The following is a 16,223-nucleotide window of genomic DNA, read 5'->3' as shown; positions in this document are numbered from 1 at the left end:
TTAAATAACCTGATTTCACTTGGAGAAAATGCACTGTAAATTTATGTGCAAAACCACTAAAGATGAAAGCTTGAGTGTATGTATAGATAGAATAGCTCTCTACTTGAAGTCGCCACAAAAGTATGGGGGTAGGAAAAGATGAATGTTTTGGTAATTCAATTGGGTTTGCTTATAGATCCTCCCTATCTGCGTCTGTTAACTTATTTTTGATGGAGTAGGCAGCAAAGTTAGGGAACAAATAATAATAGCCTCAAATTTAATGGTTGTTCCATGTTGAACTCAAAAACGGACAGTGAGGCTTTTGTACGTTTCCTACTGCTTGAAAGTTAAATTCAAGACTTTTTAATACGTTTTTAAATGCTTTTTAAAATCAAATTGGGCAGCACAGCAGCGCAGTGGTTAGCGCATGTGCACAGTTCTAAGGTCATGGGATCAAACCTTCTAATGTGGAGTTTGCATGTTCTCCCCGTGCATACGTGGGTTTCCTCCAGGCACTCCGGTTTCCTCCCACAATCCAAAAACATGCATGTCTGGTTAATAAGCAGGTCCAAATTGTCTCTAGGTGTGAATGAGCGAGTGAGTTGTCTCTGTCTGTGTGCTCTGCGACTGGCTGGCAACCAGTTCAGGGTGTCCCCTGCCCACTGCCCGATGATTGCTGGGATGGGCTCCAGCACCCCCGCGACCCTACTGAGGATAGGGTTGCGGGGGTGCTGAGTTGTGAGTGTCCAGCAAGGCGGGAATTGATCGTAAATTAAAAAGATGATCTATTTGTGACAGATTCATGTGACATGTGATGAGTTAGATGCTTATTTAGATGCGCGAGATGGAATACAAGGAATGGTTTTAGTAAGCTGGTGATCGGGTTGCTCTGACCTTAACTAAACCTACTGCTAAGAAGTAAACCATGTCCTGCATTAAAAACAAAAACACATAGATCTCAGTATTAACAGTTTAGAAACTGCTTCTTAACCTGGCTACTTAGCGGTGCAGCTAATGAGATGAGATGAGATGAATAATGTTTAAGGTACACCCTGTATCTTGTCTACTGCCCGATGAGAGAGCTTGGATGGGCTCCACTGGAGGAGACAATGGATGGATGGATGGATGGATGGATGGATAAAATAAAATGTAAGACCAAGCCGACAAAAAAAATCATCTAAAGATTTGAAAATTCCCCTCTTACTTTTTGCACAATCTAATGATATTGGCTAAACAAACACTGTTTTGAGGGTCTTGTCAGATATTTTTTTCAAATTGGCTTAATTTTTCAACCCGTGTTATGACTTCTTCTGTATTTGAATGAGTTATGAGCTCAATAAAGTTTATAATATGATTTGAGAGACACTGATTCTGTATTCTTCATGACACAAAGATTTAAGAAAGAATTTGGTTGTTGAGTACTTAGGTATAATGCTGGTTCAAAACCTTCTGAATTTGAAAAAACAATCAGTTTTTGTTTTTAAATACACTGATGCTTATAATGATTTTTTTTCCTGGTAATAATATTGCTATTGTTATAATTATTCTTGGTATTGTTATAATGGGGTAAGATGACTAATATTTTATCTTTTCCATCTATATTACTTATTCTTTTTATTTAATTTACTTTAACATTTAACAATATTCCATTAACCTTAATGTGTTGAAGAGAAAAGGTGGAAATCTAGACATTATATGCATTAAATATAAAATTTAATGACTACATATTAATATGTTTGGTATTTTTATTATTATAACTGGTAGTATAGTTATGATTGTAAGATGACCAATATTGTATGTTTTCTATTATTCATATTTTTTTATTGATTTATTTTTAACAATGCATTTGTGGAAATGTATGTTTTTAAGAAAAATGTCATTGACAACACATCTAACTGGGAGTGGCAGAAAATTAGAACTAAAATGAATAAGTGCAATTGTGTGTGTGTGTGTGTGTGTGTGTACAGTATATAATTGGTTGGTTGGTTAGACCCCTTTACCACTAGGGTCGTAGGGGCACCATTTCCTGTGGTGTGTCGTCGACAAGTACAGCCTGGTGGCACCCATCCCTCTCCAGACAATAGATGTTTCCACTTGGACTCGAACAGGGGACCTTTAGCGGTTAGGCTAATGTGCTAACCACTGCACTATGGAAACATATTGTTTAAATGATGTGAATGAGCGACCCCCTCAAGAATTAGATCTTGCATCTCATTTGGTGATGCTTGAGGCAATAAACAAAAGTTTGTTCATTTGCTTTTTTAATTTTACTAATAAATTACAGACGCTTCCCTACTTACCTCCATTCGACTTACGTAAAATGGTAGACACGAACATTTTTTTCGGGATGTCGAAAAAAAATTTTTTTTATTGTGTGCACTTTTATCCGAGTACAGGACATTACTGTACTGCTTCTTTCCGCCGCTAACGGCGTGTGGCGCTGTGAGAGGTCACACAGCATCCACCCGGAAGTAAAAAAAAAAAATCAGCTTCCTCTTTCTAGTTCGTATGAAAACATACAGTGCTACTGAATCTCCAACACGTGCACAACTTTGACATTTTTATTGTTTAATATCTCCTGCAACCATTCAATATGGTTGGTTTAAAGTGTAAAGAAGAGGCGAGCCATTTATTTTGAAATGAAAGTGGAATAATAAAGCTTGATGCGGTAGAAAAATGTTCGGATTGCTTTTTTCAGCCACTCACTAACACGGAGAACCTCTTGAAGCTTATCTTCCGAAAGTAAGTTAAACTTCTCTTTTTTCATCTTTATAGAGCATATTATTTCATGAAATGTGTATTTTTTTAGTACAAAACAATACAGGTTATATTTACAAGCCTTAAACATACTTAGATAAACCTAAAACATAAAAAAATATTGCACTGAAGCAAATCACGAACAACTTCAACTTACGATCGATCGTCTGGATCATCTCGTTCGTAAGTCAGTCAGCGTCTGTATTGCCATTTAAATAAACATTTTGTTTTGTAAAGTGAAACACACGTTTTAGCTAAATCAGATTTTTATCATTGTATTGCTACAACAAAATTAAGGTGGCAGGCCAGTTGGCAAAGATATACAAAATAAAGACTAATGAATATTAAATAAAGTAAAACATTGAAATGTAAAAGCATTTAACTGTACAAGAAAAACTTTAAATGAAAAAAATATACTTTTTTGCAGTATGAAAATAAAATACTTCTTCTGAGACAACTGTTTAGAACCAATAACTGTTTAGAACCAAAGTCAAGAATATCTAAAACTGCACAAACAAAAAAAAAACGCTGCAATTCCACACAAAGCTGTTTGTGGCCATTCATAATTCCAGTTAGTCAATTTTGTGAGTAAGGGACCTAATGTTTGAATATGCTCGTAATCCCATTTTATGCTGTCGTATACGTAGCCTTACTTCAGAGCCGACTCGGCAGCCTCTCTTCTGATAAAAATTGGCAGTGATCGGTAAACAACAGTAGCTGAGAGACAGGCACTGAAAAAGCTGAGGTCAATCATGGACAATCCATCGCATCCGCTTCACAGCATTATCTCCGGACAGAAGAGCAGTTTCAGTGAGCAGTAGTCAATGTCGATTGGTCTGCTGTGACAATACAAAGAGTTGGGGTCGCAGTACGCCAACAAACAAGAGACAAAAATAAACAAAAACAAACACCCGACGGGAGAGCTGGGAGCCGCTACAGTAGTGCGTGCCGCAATCCTTTCGCATTAGTGTAACCTATTGCTTAATCTTCTAGTTTTTTTGAACCACTTCCATTTTGTTCTGTTGATGTCCCGCTGGATACGTTCATTGACTGCAACTAGCCAACTGACCACGGGGCAGATTTATGGGTAGCCATAGCTAAAAAAAGAGGTTTTTGTTCAGGTAATACGCAAACATAACATGGCGGCTGGTTTCAGCTAAAGCTCAATGACTGACATGACGTTTTAGTCCCCGGGACCGTGTTTGGAATCTTGTGGAACCAAAAACGGTGGTGCCAGGGACCAAGAACCAGGTACTTTTTAATAATGGAAAACCAAAAAAGGAGGAGCAAGGGGAGTCAGGCTGGAACCGTTTAGTAGAAAAGTGCCTCAAGTTATTTCAAAAGAGAAGCAACCTATCAGGAATTAAGTTTATTCGGTGACTAGCAATGGCACAACATTTCCTGGGGAAAAAAAAATCATAAATCTACCCTTGCCTGTAGAAGTATACGGAAATGTCAGTAACTTAGTTAACCATGTGAAAATAAAAGTGTCTTTCAGAAGAGCAGAGGGGAAACCACAACCGTAATTGATGGTCTTGGCTCACAATGGCCTAATATGCGGTTCGTATACATTTCAAGAAGCATGGATCTTAGGGGCCGGTCACACAGACATTTGCGGCTGAATCACGGCTAAAATTTTGCGTTTTTTTTTTGCCCGTGGTTGCCCGGGATGGAAAATGCGCAAAATTGGCAAACCCACTGTTCATCGGTGGTATGCCCGCAAAACACGCCGGCGACTGTTCCGCTTCCTCATCGCGTCATTTCTGTGTCATTTTCTCGTGTGGACCACGGGTATAAAAGCTCCCGAGCCGGTGTTGTGCCCAAATCCGACTCCTACGCAACCCCACCCCCCACCACCCCCTCGCGTGAACGCGCATTCTGCTGCGATCGCTTTTGTGGGAAGCGTACATTGACATTGGTGACTTTTGCATCCGCGTTAACAAACGCAATTTGTAGAATACGATCGCGCTTTATTGTTTAAATAAACGCGTTATATAGACTAGGATCTCCCAATTGTTATAATTAGCTCGCTTTATTGTTTTAATAAGCGTTTTATATAGAATACGATCGCTTTTGTTGGAAGCGCAGCAGAATAGCAGAATGCGCGTTCACGCGAGGGGGGGAGGAATCTGCACAGGAGTCGGATTTGGGCACAACACCGGGCTGTAGAAATCATAACCGCTCAAGACACAGTCCAGTGAAGATCAAGATTTCAAGCTATGGCATCATTTTTATTTTATTATCTTGAAAAGAAATGTCAAGAAATAAAAATGGATTAAGACGAGGTCACTACGCTGACGGGGATCCATGTTCACCCCCTTGACGTCACGAGCACAAATGTTGTGTGCTCGGCAAATCGCGCTGTATATACGCGGAGAAAGGCGTTTGACTGTCACACGCGTAACACGCTAATTTCACGTAATAACACCGCGATACAGGTGCAGAACATGCTATTACCATGCTCCACCCACGATTACCCGCTGAAATTTCCCGTCCTACCCATGTGTAACCACGCCCTGGCCGCGGCCAGAGCACGTCATTTCCGCGTCATTACTTCGTGTTGACCACGTGTGCGGCACGCGTTTTAACACGTGCTCAAACTTTTGAGCAGCTCAAAAGTTTTGAACGCGGCCAACCACGTGAAAATTTCCGACCGCGGGTAAAGCACTGCTCTATCTCGTCTATATGGCGGTCTCAAAACGTCCAACAGCGCCTAACAGCATCTGCTTCACAGCCAGAAATTTCTGGCCGTGGTTCAGCCTCAATACGCTCGTGAAAGGCTGTGTACCCGCGCTCTGAAGAATTGAGCAGCGCAAAACTTTTTCGCGCTGCCACCCGCGCGCGAATTTCCGACCTCGTGTTAAGCACCGCTGTATCTCGTCTGAATGGCGAACTCAATGCGTCCAATAGCGTCCGCCTCAAAGGCAAAAATTTCTGGCCGTGATTCAGCCGTAAATGTCTGTGTGACAGGCCCCTTACTGGGTGTTAGCATGGTGGTGTAATCAAATCAACCCGATGCCAAGACTACAAATATCCACTGGAAATGTATTAATTATGCAAATGTTTTGATGTGCAAGAGTTGGTGCAGGGCAAATAATTTGGGACGTTCATCATTGCTTGGATTGTCTAATATTACAAAACACAAAGCTAGTAAAATGCATGGTCCCATAACCAGAAGATGAAACTCTCCAAAACACCAGACTTTCCGCCCTCCCATTCACGCCCATCCATTTTAATATTCATAGATGGCTCACACTTACATAATCACATAAAGAGCAAGACCCCCCCAGCCCCTTTCTCTCTGTCCCTATTTTCTTTCCGCCTCTCGTGAGCGTGCTGAATAATCTGATCCCTGGGGAGGATTTGTCTGGAGGATGAGAGAATGACATGCGTGTTGGGGTGGGGGGAGGACAAAGGGCAAAATGACACAATCACCAACACCTTTCAAAAAGCTCTATTAGTTTTTCCCTGGCTTGGCTGCGATTATGGGCAAGAGCGAAGATTATGTGTGATGATAGCAGCTCGATACTGTGAAAGCATGATAATGTTTGTGTGCCTGCCAAACTATGTGACCCCAAAGGGAAACAAACCGGTCTACAGCTGTAAGAGGCAGATAGGTTGCCTACTGAAATGCTACTATTAGGGTTGAATGGAAAAGAGTGAAGGCATCTGAACTCGATTCTCATCTTTTTACTGAATGAGTTCCATTAACCTGGTAGTACTTACAAATTATTTTTAAGAATTCAACACAGGACACGTTGAGTGAATAAACAATGAGAAGCCATTCAAAAATCAAACAAACAAAACAAAAACTCCCCAAAAAACTCTAATATAGAAATAGAAGACGTACAACTTGCACATTAAATGTACTGTAAACAACCTCATTCTGTAACATAGTCAATGGTTGGCCACCAAATCGCTGCCTCATTTCGGTTTTACAAAGAAGCTTGATTTTTTTTTTTTTAAATGTGAATACTCTTCTATAAAAGGTGACTTTAGAAGTAGGAATAGATTATAATGCCTAAAGTACAACTAAAGCAAACGACAATAGTGACTAAGAAATGATGCTGTTTTATTGTTTGCTCTCAAGTAATTGAATACGGACACACTGCTTAAGAGTTTAGTCCAAGACTCAATCTTTGCAAGGGCAATCACCAAGTACATTGAGTAAGGCTATTTGTCATAAAGGATTTATTTCAGACCCAAGAAAGAGAAGCTTAATCTGTCAAACAATTTTCCCTTGAATTCAACGGACTACTTTGCGATGCATTCCTGAAAGGATGATTCCTGGACAAGTTTGGCATCAAGATGTACAGTATGTGTGGAACAAGGATAAAAGGCATCTGCTGTGTTGCTCTTCCATTGCTGTTTTTATTTTGGCTCATCAAATGTTGGTAAATGATTACCCTAATTGTAACTGTTATTATTATGTGTCTTGTAATGCAGGTTGTTTCAGAATGTGGTAAACCAGGACATTATGGCTGGAAGACTTTGGGAGAAAACCCAATTGCGTTTTTTCCAGACCAGTATTGCAATTTTGATGTGATTTTCGATTTTAAAAGAAATGCGCATTTTCTGTGCTAGGTTTTTTTTTTTTTTTTTTGCGAGGACCATAAATTCCGGACTATAAGCCGCTACTTTTTTCCCAAATGTTCAGCCCTGCGGCTTATTCAGTGAAGCGGCTAATTTAGTGAATTTTTCTAACGGCCACCAGCGGCGCAGGAATTTAAAAGGTAAGATTAAGACCAATTGAATATCTGCGCCGAGAAAAACTGCAATCTCTAAGTTTGAGCATATATTTTCTGTAAAGTCAAGGTACGCTCCGATACTGAGGAAGATGCCCTTGATGGCAATAATTGTAAGAAGGAGGTTCAAGACGATATACAGTGAATTCCAAATTTACGGGGTGCCTTTTTTCACAGGTATGTTTGATACATTGCGAGCGTGATCCTACTAGCGTGTTGGTACCTTTCAAAGGCACGGTTTGGGATGAAAGTTATATTATTATTATTAAAGCTTTGAAAACTCTCTCGGTGTACCGTCTTTCTTCGTAAAAATGTGTAACCATGTATAATATGTATTTGCAACTGTATATTTTTGTAATGTATTTATTTTAGAGATTTATTCTGTTATGTGTTCTACGGACGAATCAAAAATAAGGGGCGGAAAAAATGCGGCCTGATGGGAAATGTGGTAAAGCTGAGTTACCGGTAGATCTGTCTGTTGTCGCAGCGAACAATAGTGGATATATATTTTTCACACCCTTAACTTTGGAAATATACATTTTGTTTCCTTAGATTACTTTCAACGGGACCCCGACTTTAGAAGTCTGCATCATACCTTAATTACAGGTATCATTTGACATTTTTGATATCAACTGTGGTTCTGAACTTGTTTAAAACCAACTGTAGTTCTGTATCTGTTAAAAAAAGCCATACCGCAATTGCGAAATTTACGAACGCTGAATGGCACTCTGAAGGTCAGCGGCTGAACGCTAAGTGGCTCTCCGGTGTGCCATCTTGGCATTACATGTGCCACCATGATCTTTGATTTTTGCATTCTGTATACACGTGTACTAGAATGACAATAAAGTAGATCTGAATCTGAATCATTCTGAAGCCATTACAGGCTGCTTACATGACCAAAGATGATACCTTAACTCACAGGCACAGCACATATCACAGACCTCTTTACTACAACATGTTTGATACGCAACTGTGCACTAAAGCAATCAAATCTGGCTCACAAGTGGCTATTTTTAGGGAGCAATTAAACGCTTATGTGTGTCCCTAGTGATTACATTATGTATTGTATGCTTATGTAAATGTAAATGTAAATATATATATATATATATATATATATATATATATATATATATATATTATTCTCAAGAGTAATTAAATGACAGGTAGAACTTAATAATGGAAACCTTACCTCTCATTTCCAGGTTGGAACTCGGAAAGCAAGGAAGGCCGACGACGATGAGGCTGAGCTAAGTGCGAGCTGTAGTCTCTTGTGTGATGGGAGTGGTAGTCCACCATACCGACCTCCTAGAAAATAAATGCAACAAATACTGGATGAAAAACAGAAAATTAACATTCAGTCACCAAATGAATAAAATAGATTCTGTTTTGCATTGAAGCATAGATGCTCAATACGTCAATGATGATTATTTACTTTATAAACGTTTTCTTTTTTCCAAATAACTTATGTCTTGTCAAATTATAATTTTAAAAATAAGCTTGCTGTTTTATTGCACAACTGTATTGATTACAGACATTATCCACTTTACTTTACATGATACTTTGCCGTCATGAAGTGGACGTTATGGCTTTTAAAAGAAACTTGAAAGAGAAAAAGATTTACGCATACAAAATGTAGGTTTGTCAAGCCGTTTTACGCATTTGTATCACTCAAACAGCAATGTCATTGAGATGCAGGCAGACAAGCAGAAAAGGGACCGTGAAACTGTTTAGTCAATCAAAATGCAGACATTATGCATGATAAAAATCTATAAAGTAGCAAAACTGCGATACAGCTGGTAATTACAGTAGATTAATATTAGTCTGTTGCAATATTGGCTAATTCCGTTATGAAAGGTACGTCCACATGCATCATACAAACAAAGGATCTTTAATAAACTTGAAAATGATTTGGAAGTTTTCAAAATTAGACTGGTCATTTTGTAGCTTGCACACTGAAAGCAAAGAGTGAAGGATTAAACAATTTTGATGGGGATAAACCTTAACAATATACAGTAAGTATTGGGAGAAAACTCTGGGAATTATTTTGCCTGATCTCTAGAACATAATCTTGACAATTAGGGGTGGAAACTACCCTCCTTTCCATAATGACAATAACACTTTCAGACAACTAATGAGTAGACTGAACTGTGTGCACAACATTGTGAGAGGAATGTTTCTAAAGAAAACCACAAGCGAAAATTGATGGGGTCGTGCTCCCTCTCCAAAGAGCCGAATCAAGCCAACATTATCAAGAGCAAAATAATGATGATAATCTCTTGTTTCCAGTTAAGCTTGGAAAGTCACAGTTGCAGGCAATATTAAACTGTACTGTGTGCTTGGTTTCTTACTGTGTGTGCCCGCTGGAGCTGCAATGGTAAGGTGGCAGGGTTTGGCAGATGCCGTGTGTCCATAGTCCTTCGGCCCGGAGGCACAGATTGGGGATGAGAGGACATCCTGGCACAGCCTCTTCCCTCTACAGACAGGAAGTAGGCGTTGTTGCAGAGCAGATAGGTTTCAGGTGCATTGTGTGTAGTTTCTTTGAGCCAGCATACTGTTGAAAAAGGAGGAAAATGTCAATAATTATCAATGGTCAACAGTGAATACAAATAAAAAAAATTATGACACCTAAAAACGTAAACATGTAGAGGTGTTTAATCGTATTTCTCTGACTATAAGGGGCACTGAAAAAAAACAAAATGGGCCAGAAATGTGAACGTGTGCTTTATAATCTGATGCGCCTAATGGTGGACGAAATTGGAAATGCATTAGTATATTTGTGCAATTATTGACCAACCGATAAAGTTTATCACTGAGCAAAATTGCATAACAGTGGGGGAAATGGGGATTGAACCCGATCACAATGTTAGGAGAGCAGTGTCCTAACCACCAAGCCACTAATGATTTGGATGGCTGTTTACAATAGCATAACATTGAATGCAACTATAATTGAACCCAGATAATGGCAGAAAGGGCGACAGATCCTTTCCAATAAACCAACAGGAATAAAGACAACAAATGAAAATCCATTGGGCTTTACCTCATTATCAAACTATCTTTAGTCACGGTACCATATATGTTAAGAGTAGAGAGAATGTCGTTTCCTATTTCTCAGTTTAAACTAAGAATTGTAAGTGACAAACGTTTTTAATATATGTGGCCATGTGTTCATTCATGTCTTTCAGGACAACCAAATTGCTTCCCACAATTGCTGTTCTCTTCATTCAGTTTGGAACGACCAAATTCAGTTCAGAATATACCATTTTATTTTTATTTTATTTTTTTATTTGCTGGGCCAGCACTGACTGTACCCTCCGGTAAAGAAAATTAATTTCCCCAAGGGAATGGAAATATTATTATTATATTCGCACAAACATAAACAGTTTTCTACGTGACTAAAATAGTTTTATTGGGGGATAAGACCTAATGCATTTTAAAGTGTCATATGTATCCCTAGTGGTCTAGTGGATAGGATCGGAACAGTCCATTATCTGCAGTCTATTCCCGTTGCATCCAATGTTAAGCAATTGAATGCAAGTGTGATAAGTGATTATCCTTACGCAAATGGCATTACTATAAATAGAGAGAATAATTAATTAAAACATTTTTCTGTGCGATAGTGGCCTTAATGTTAACAGATGTTGGATGCGTTAATGGCCTTAGCAACATGCAGTAATGCCACTTTTGCATAGAATCATGTTGAGATGGTCTTCCTACCTCCCATGCATAAAACAAGTGTCATTTTCACACAAGGTTATTTTAAATTATAAATAATAATAACGAAATGTAATTTATTCCGACTGATCAACCAATGCGTGAATACAGCTCTTTTTCATTGTCTTTCGCCTTCTATATAAAAGAAGGATCACAAATGTTTATTTTTGGAGGGTGCATCTTATATTGTGGTATGCCTTGTAGTGCCGAAAACACGTTACATCAAATAAGCATAACCTAAAATTTGCTGATTCAGATTCAGAATATGTATCATGATTGTGCAAAACAGCACAAACATTATTTCCTATAAATAAAATACTTTTTTAACATAGACACAGCATTGAACTCGTTACAAAAACAACAAAATGCAGTTAATGTCTTGTGGCTGTATGCAACAAAGGATTCAGAAGTGTCTACTGTGATGTTAATGCTCTGTTAAGTTAATGCTCTGATGAAAATGTTTGCCTTTTTAATGTTAATGGACTTTTAAAGCCCCCTATGTGTTGTATAGTTGATATTATTATCATTATCAACTATGTCTATTTTTTTGCTGTTGTTGAAAATTGTTATCATATAACTGTCACCATCTTATTATGCAAATCCTTCACAATCTGGACCTCTATTTATGAACAACAAACTATTAGGTGAAAAAGATGTTGGTGAGGGTGGTGAAAAACAAACAAAAACTAAATAAATGGGGATACAATCACATAGATCTTACATCTTGAAAAGAACACCAAACATATCTTCACATCTCAGAGTTAGGGCAGACAAGTGGGAACGTGATGCTGGAAGCAACTGGATCAAGCTCCCGTACCTTGTCTTTTTAATGCACGGATCAGGACACTCAAGAATGGTGGTCCTGCTGCCTGGTCCCCCTAAGTTAGCAGGTCCAAAGATACTTGCTTCTTTTTTCTTTTTGACTCCCTTACCAACATGTACGTTAACATTTTTTTTGTGTTATATTCTCTTTTTTCGATTTGTTGTTTTGTTTTTTCTTTTGTTCGAGATTAAGTTTCATTCATTCATCTTTATTTGACCAAAATGAAATGAAAATGAAATGATCTGCATTTATATAGCGCTTTTCAAGTCAATGACTTCCCAAAGTGCTTTACATTGTGCTTCACATTTCCCAATAGCGGCCGTGATCTGTGCAGCCATGTGAGGCGCTAACCTGCTTATTGGGGGTATTGGGGGTTCAGTGTCTTACCCAAGGACACTTCAACATGTAACACGGACAAGTCGGGATTCGAACTGGGATCCCTTAATCCTAAGACGATCGCTCTACCTCCTGAGCTACTGATCAATGTTTAATTTTTACAGGAGGATTTTACAAACTGTCCCTTTAAGTATTAGTGGCACAGACCATACCAGTTCAAAATCAATGAAAATTTAGACGGTAAGTCTAGAACTTGTGATTGAACAACTTTTTGGTGGCCTTAGAGCGCTCGTCTTGGGATCAAAAGGTCGCAGGTTCGATTCCCGGCTCCTCCGTGCTATATGTCGAACTGTTCTTGGGCAAGACACTGAATCCCTAATGCCCCCAATAAGCAGGTAGGCGCCCAACCCTAACCCTAACCCCTAACCCTAGCCCTTGAAAAGTTGAAAGTAAAATATTTTCTCAATTTAGTATGTGTTTAAATGCCCAGTTCAAAGAGCCTTTACCAAAAACAAAATCCCACTGCATCTATCTACTTTAATCTTTTAGCAATGCTGTTCTGGATGCGCAACACATTAAGAAGCAGGAGTGGGGAGACAAGGGATGAGGGGGAGGGAGGGATTTTATGCTTGTTTTTTGTTATTGTAGCATAAATATGCCCTGTTTATAATACAAGTACAGCCTGGTGGCGCCCATCCTTGCGCACGCCACGAAAGAAGCTTGGCAGAGGCTGCAATGATGACCAAAACCAAAAAATGGCATCACCGGATAGAACATTTCCGAATTCCGGACATTTGATTGTAAAATGATATTGGTTACGTTAGATTTACTCAGAAAAGTTTCCCATTTTCTTTGTGGCACCCGAGGTGCATTTTTCAGTCACAAGTAATGCTATTTCATTAATAACTCGACTATTTGTAGTAAGGCTAAATTTGGTTCCTCTTTAAATGGACTCTCCAAACATGCATTCTTTTTTACTCGTAGGTCCAAAAATGTGCTTTAATTTAACATAAGATGAGGCTCACCTCAAGGGAGCTAACATCATTGTTTGCCATCTTGCTGCTACAGGCCCCCCCCCAAAAAAAAAACTTTCTTTTTTTTCTTTTTCTTTTTTTCTGGGTTTTTATTATTGCTACTTCATCTTTCCTTTTTTTTTCTTTACCTTTATTTTCTTTCCTATTCCTTTTTGTATACTTTTTATTATTGTTTCCCTCATTCCATTTTTTCTGTCTCCTTTTTACCTTTTGTTTTCTCTTCTTTCTTTTTCTCTTTTTTTCTTTGTCTGATCTTTTTTCTCTTTCTGTTATTTTTTACTTCTTTCTTCTTCGATCTTTCCTTTTTTCTTTTACGTTTTACCTTTTCTTTTTTGTTATTCCTTCTCTTATTTCCTTATTGTATACTTTCCTTCCTTGCTTTCTTTCCTGCATCTTTTCTTTTTGTCTTCTAAGGTTTCTTTGTTATCTTTGTGAAAGGCTCAAAACATGAGAAGAAAATAGGTGCATTTTAGTCACTTTGAGTCTCTGTAGTGTGGATTCTTCCAGTGCTTTTTAGCACTTATTTGGGGTTGCAGTACACAATACAGGGACATCTTTTGGTCAAATATTACACTCTGTCCCGTTAAAAGTAGGATTTTCCGGTGGCATATTATACAAAGGTGTGTGTTATACTGACAAATTTATAGTAGTTTTAAAAACCATATTTATTACACCCATTGTTGTCTGAAGCTCAAATAAACTTTAATATAATCAGTAGATACATCATACATGTGTCTTTGGTTCATTATCCCATTTTTCTACAACTTACAGTAGTCGTTGCAAAAAAAGACCAAAAAAACTGAATCAAGAAGGCGACCAGCACAATGAAAGAGCTTTAACATAAAGTCTGAGGCGAATGGGGCCTTCCAGACGAGAGGCTAAACACATGCATTGGCACTGCAACAAACAGCCACAGGCAAGCCTCTGGCTCAGAGCCAACAAAGGGGATGAACTCAATCACCTCGCTCTCTCACTCTCTCTTGCATACTTTACTTAGCAACTCTTTAGAGAGCGCACTACACAGTGGAGTGGGCTTTGGCCTTCAGTCTTCAATACCTCATCGTAACCGCCCCCGCCTTACTAGTGATTTGTCGAATGGCTGAGGAAATACTCACGGGAAACACCGTCGCCCAGGCCTTGTTTTACTCTTTTCAAATAACAACAGCCTGCGATGGCCATTTTGCTTAGTACTACAAGACTTTCTGAAAAGATGAAATAAAAACATGAGAAAGGGTATTTCTTGACAAGTGAAATGCAAGGCAAATATTTTACTTATATTTTTCAAAAACAGTGAGGTAAGCGTTATATATAAACAAAAAGAAGGACAATGTAACAGGAGAGTTGTTTCCCATAGATTTTTGTGAGACCATGGGTGAAGAGTGTAGGGGCTCTGTGGGTTGCAACCCACAGCAGAAAATTTTGTTCATTTAAAAAACGCATTATTCGGACGGAATTTTTAGTACGAAATCAAAAAACTTTATCTATAATGACTATGTGCCCTTGTAAACTATCCATCCATCTTTTATCTGCATCAATTACCCTCAGTAGGGTCACAGAGGTGCTCGAGCCCATCCCATTTATCTTCAGGCAGTGTGCAGGGGACACCCTGAACAGGTTGCCAGCCAGTCACAAGGCAAACAGAGTCAGACAACCAATCATAAGCTAACTCATACCTAGGCACAATTTGGAGTCATCAATTAACCTGCAACGCACATCTTTGGAATTTGGGAGTCAAGAGTGCCCGGAGAAAATCCACGCAGAACATACAAACTCTGCACAGGAAGGCTAAAAGCTAGATTTGACCTGGGATTTTTGAAATCTGCCACGAGCACACTACCTATCTAGTCGCTGTGGTGCCCTTATAAATTATTAAATCAAAAAGACGCTAGTTATGAAAGGCAATGACACAGCAGACAAGTCACACCCACAGAGCATGGTACAAGAATTTTGTTTGTCTGTTTGGATTCTTAAATAAATCACTAGGGGCGTAGGGTTACCATTTCCTGTGGTGTATCTTAGGCAAGGACAGCCTGGTGGCACCCATCCCTCACCAAACAGGAGTTTTATGAAAAAACATCTGCTCATCTGATTAGACTAGAAATAATGCGTGTTCCGACGCCCATGCTGTAGTATTTTATGTTATTGCATCAGCATTATACATATACATGTAGAATTAGAATAGAATAGAATAGAATTTACTTTTATTGTCATTCTTTGTAACCATGCACACAGAACGAAATGTCGATACACCTGACCCATACAGTTAAACTGTAGCGGACGCTGCAGCCAAACAGGGCGCCGCCATTTTAGACCCAACTGCTGTGTTGGGAGTAATTAGGTGACCAAACCCCCCAAATTCCAACCCTTAATGCCGAGCGCCAAGCAGGGAGGCAATGAGCACCAATGTTGTAAGTCTTAGGGATGACTCGGCCGAGGCTTGAACCAGCGACCTCCCAGTCTCGGAGCGGGTGCCCTACCATCTAGGCTACCGAGCTGGTAAAAAAAAATAATAAAAAAAAAAAATTATATATACATACATACATACATATATATATATATATATACATATATATATATATACATACATACATATATATATATATACATATATATATATACATACATACATATATATATATATACATATATATATATATACATACATACATATATATATATATACATATATATATATACATACATACATATATATATATATATATATACATATATATATATACATACATACATACATACATACATATATATATATATACATATATATATATATACAGGGAGTGCAGAATTATTAGGCAAATGAGTATTTTGACCACATCA

General features: G+C 38.5%; 1 protein-coding gene across 3 annotated transcripts in view; it reads right to left on the bottom strand.

Annotated features, from left to right (window-relative positions):
• The window catches only part of ncor2 (nuclear receptor corepressor 2), a 112,239-nt gene that overhangs the window by 65,528 nt on the left and 30,488 nt on the right, over positions 1-16,223 (bottom strand). For all 3 annotated transcript variants that reach the window (XM_088335480.1, XM_088335481.1, XM_088335482.1), the window contains exons 2-3: positions 9,830-10,032; positions 8,671-8,786 (exon numbers count right to left, since the gene is read on the bottom strand). In XM_088335480.1, the coding sequence (XP_088191606.1) occupies positions 8,671-8,786; positions 9,830-9,934 (221 nt within the window). In that variant the 5' untranslated portion in view covers positions 9,935-10,032. The remainder of the gene's footprint in view (positions 1-8,670; positions 8,787-9,829; positions 10,033-16,223) is intronic.

This window comes from Urocampus carinirostris, chromosome 5 (genome assembly GCF_059441175.1).
Source record: "Urocampus carinirostris isolate Australia breed hairy pipefish chromosome 5, RoL_Ucar_1.0, whole genome shotgun sequence".
In the NCBI taxonomy this organism is placed as follows: domain Eukaryota; kingdom Metazoa; phylum Chordata; class Actinopteri; order Syngnathiformes; family Syngnathidae; genus Urocampus; species Urocampus carinirostris.
Note: the sequence above shows the minus strand (reverse complement) of the source record. Positions and strands in the feature narration are given on the sequence as shown.